Below are 2,511 nucleotides of genomic sequence, written 5' to 3'. Positions count from 1 at the left end.
ACAGACAGACAGACAGACAGACAGACAGACAGACAGACAGACAGACAGACAGACAAAACTCCTCAGCTATCCCGATTCGTATTACGAGTTGCAACCACATTGTCCGTCTGTCCTTACAAACATGCAACCTAGTGAAATTGCTCGAAGGAAGGAAACACAAAATGAACAATACCAATCGATAAAAGTAAAATGTATCCCTTCAGTTTGCAAATTTTTTAGCTATTAATAATAAGTATATCTGGGGTCTCCACTCTTCGTGGGGCCACTATTTTGGATCAACCAGTCGTCATGCGTGAAAGTCGGTTTTAGGTTTTTTTTCTAAGAATAGAGGTGAGTTGAAATTTACTTTTTCATATATTTTTTTAGGAGAGATGTGCGCCCTACTGGCCTGAACTGAGCGGGAAGAGCGCCGCACAGAAACATGGCCACTTCCAGGTGGAGTTAAAACACAAGGAGGTCAGCCAGGAGTACATCATGTCCACTTTGGAGATCAATAACCTCAGAGTGAGTGCCACACCTTACTTTACTTACTAACTTACTTACTCTCTCCTTATACTATTTATCGTCAGGTACATAAGGCGGAGAGCTGCAGTCGACGCCACGCTTGACTGACCCTGGCCACGTTCTCCAATATCGGCACATCCCGGCCCCGGGTGATTTTCTCATCCCTTCTTGTGCCTCTATAGCTGCCAGTTGTTCTTCCTCTTTTTTGTTTTTCCAGCTGGTCTCCAATACCTTGACTGATAAGGCAATCTTGCCTTCGGCATTCATAAAACATGTCCTGAAAAGAGTGCCGTACCAGACCATCAGTAATTCGGCGCCCTACCGGCTAGGCTATCGGACTCGCATCCATAAGGTCGTGGGTTCGAATCCCGTCAAGGTCCCGACGTAGTGTCCTTGAGAAAGGCACTTTACACGAATTTTTCCCTCACTTCACCCAGATGGAATTGGGTATCCGGCTATAGACAGCGAAAGATCTTGTCAGCTTGTTAGTGTTTGAGCATGTGTAATCCTCAGTTTGCACTGTATGCTTCCCAGAAAGCTGAGAATATTTCTGAGCGTTTACGGGTCGGCTGGTGTAATAATAGTTGTAAAGCGCATAGAACTTGCTTTAAGGCGTGGATATGCGCTGTATAAATTATGCAACCATTATTATTATTATTATTATTATTATTATTATTATTATTATTATTATTATTGTTATTATAATTATTCATAGAGTCACCAGCCTTAGGTGTTGTTTTTGGTCTCTCGTTCTCCTTATTATTTTTTTTTATTCATTTAGATTCTCCCTTATGCATTCTGTAAGTGAGTGCCAATTTATATTAGAAAAAGACATGTTTTAGCCTTCCCTTCCTACAGTTTTCCCAAGTGAAGGTTTCGTCGAGTCACACGCGGTTTTTTTTCGGTTTTTGGGGGTTTGTTGTTGTTTATTTTTCAACGGTAACTCAAAAGAATCGACCTGCTTCCACATATGTGACAGCGATCTACGTTCACGTTGGAGACGTGGTATATACATACATTATGACGTGAAAACCACTGCTTATACTTAAACTCATATTTTAGGTGACATTTCATTGTGTTAAATGTTTTACGCTCCCCTCGACACAAGTTGCATCATTTCTGAGACGGGTTGCTCTGATCGTGCCTACCAAGTCAATCTGGATTGAGTGAGATATAACATACAGGCGAACAACCTTAATAAAAGTTGAATAAATTCACCTCGACGGAACCGAATCAATTCTTCAACAAGCAACGGCGAATAACTAACCAGTAGATCACGGGCGATGGAGGCTGGTGAATTATGAGTTAAGCTTGATTACTTTCACATAGTGAATGAGTATAACACCCATTTCAATGCTGCTACCAATTGGCAACACTCACCATCATATTAAAACAGAATTACCCTTTCTATAATGAACACAGTGAAGTCACTTCGGGTGTTTCAGTTAGTTTCTACTCTACCACCTCGTCTCCTTCTTTTCAGTATCTCAATAACAAATGATTATTGCCTTCATTAGGTCGTGCAAGATCTGAAACAAACATCGACAATAAATCATGGATTGCCACTAAATTTGTCTGGTCAGTTGCTTTCAGGTAAAACGTATGTTATTAGTTATTATCCTGTATTTTTCCTGTCACCTATCATCATCTTCATCACGCCACAATTAATTTAGTTCCACGATCCAAAATCTGTGTCCATGTAATGTCACTCTGTAACACTGCGCTATTCCTTATTACAGAAGATTGAAAAGCGACAGATTAAGCATTTTTGGTACACATGCTGGCCCATGAAAGGCACACCGGAGCCAATCTCCCTGGTCAAGTTAGTCCTCGATACTCGGCCAGCCTTCGAGAACAAAGGGTCTCCACTCATCGTTCACTGCAGGTACCGGGGCTTTCATACTGTCTCTCCAATTCTCTCTTTTCAACACTGTCTAACCTTCTTTCTTACTCTCTCTCTCTCTCTCTCTCTCTCTCTCTCTCTCTCTCTCTCTCTCTCTCTCTCTC

General features: G+C 41.5%; 1 protein-coding gene across 1 annotated transcript in view; it reads left to right on the top strand.

Moving 5' to 3' along the window:
• The window catches only part of LOC101849687 (receptor-type tyrosine-protein phosphatase zeta), a gene marked incomplete in the record, with an annotated part of 37,468 nt that overhangs the window by 28,417 nt on the left and 6,540 nt on the right, over positions 1-2,511 (top strand). The window contains 2 exon segments of the mRNA XM_013081443.2: positions 367-504; positions 2,244-2,389. Coding sequence (XP_012936897.1) covers positions 367-504; positions 2,244-2,389 — 284 coding nt within the window.

The sequence above is a fragment of the Aplysia californica genome, unplaced genomic scaffold (assembly GCF_000002075.1).
Source record: "Aplysia californica isolate F4 #8 unplaced genomic scaffold, AplCal3.0 scaffold00130, whole genome shotgun sequence".
NCBI classification, from domain to species: Eukaryota; Metazoa; Mollusca; class Gastropoda; order Aplysiida; family Aplysiidae; genus Aplysia; species Aplysia californica.
The sequence above is the reverse complement of the archived record's forward strand: the minus strand, read 5'-3'. Positions and strand labels throughout refer to the sequence as shown.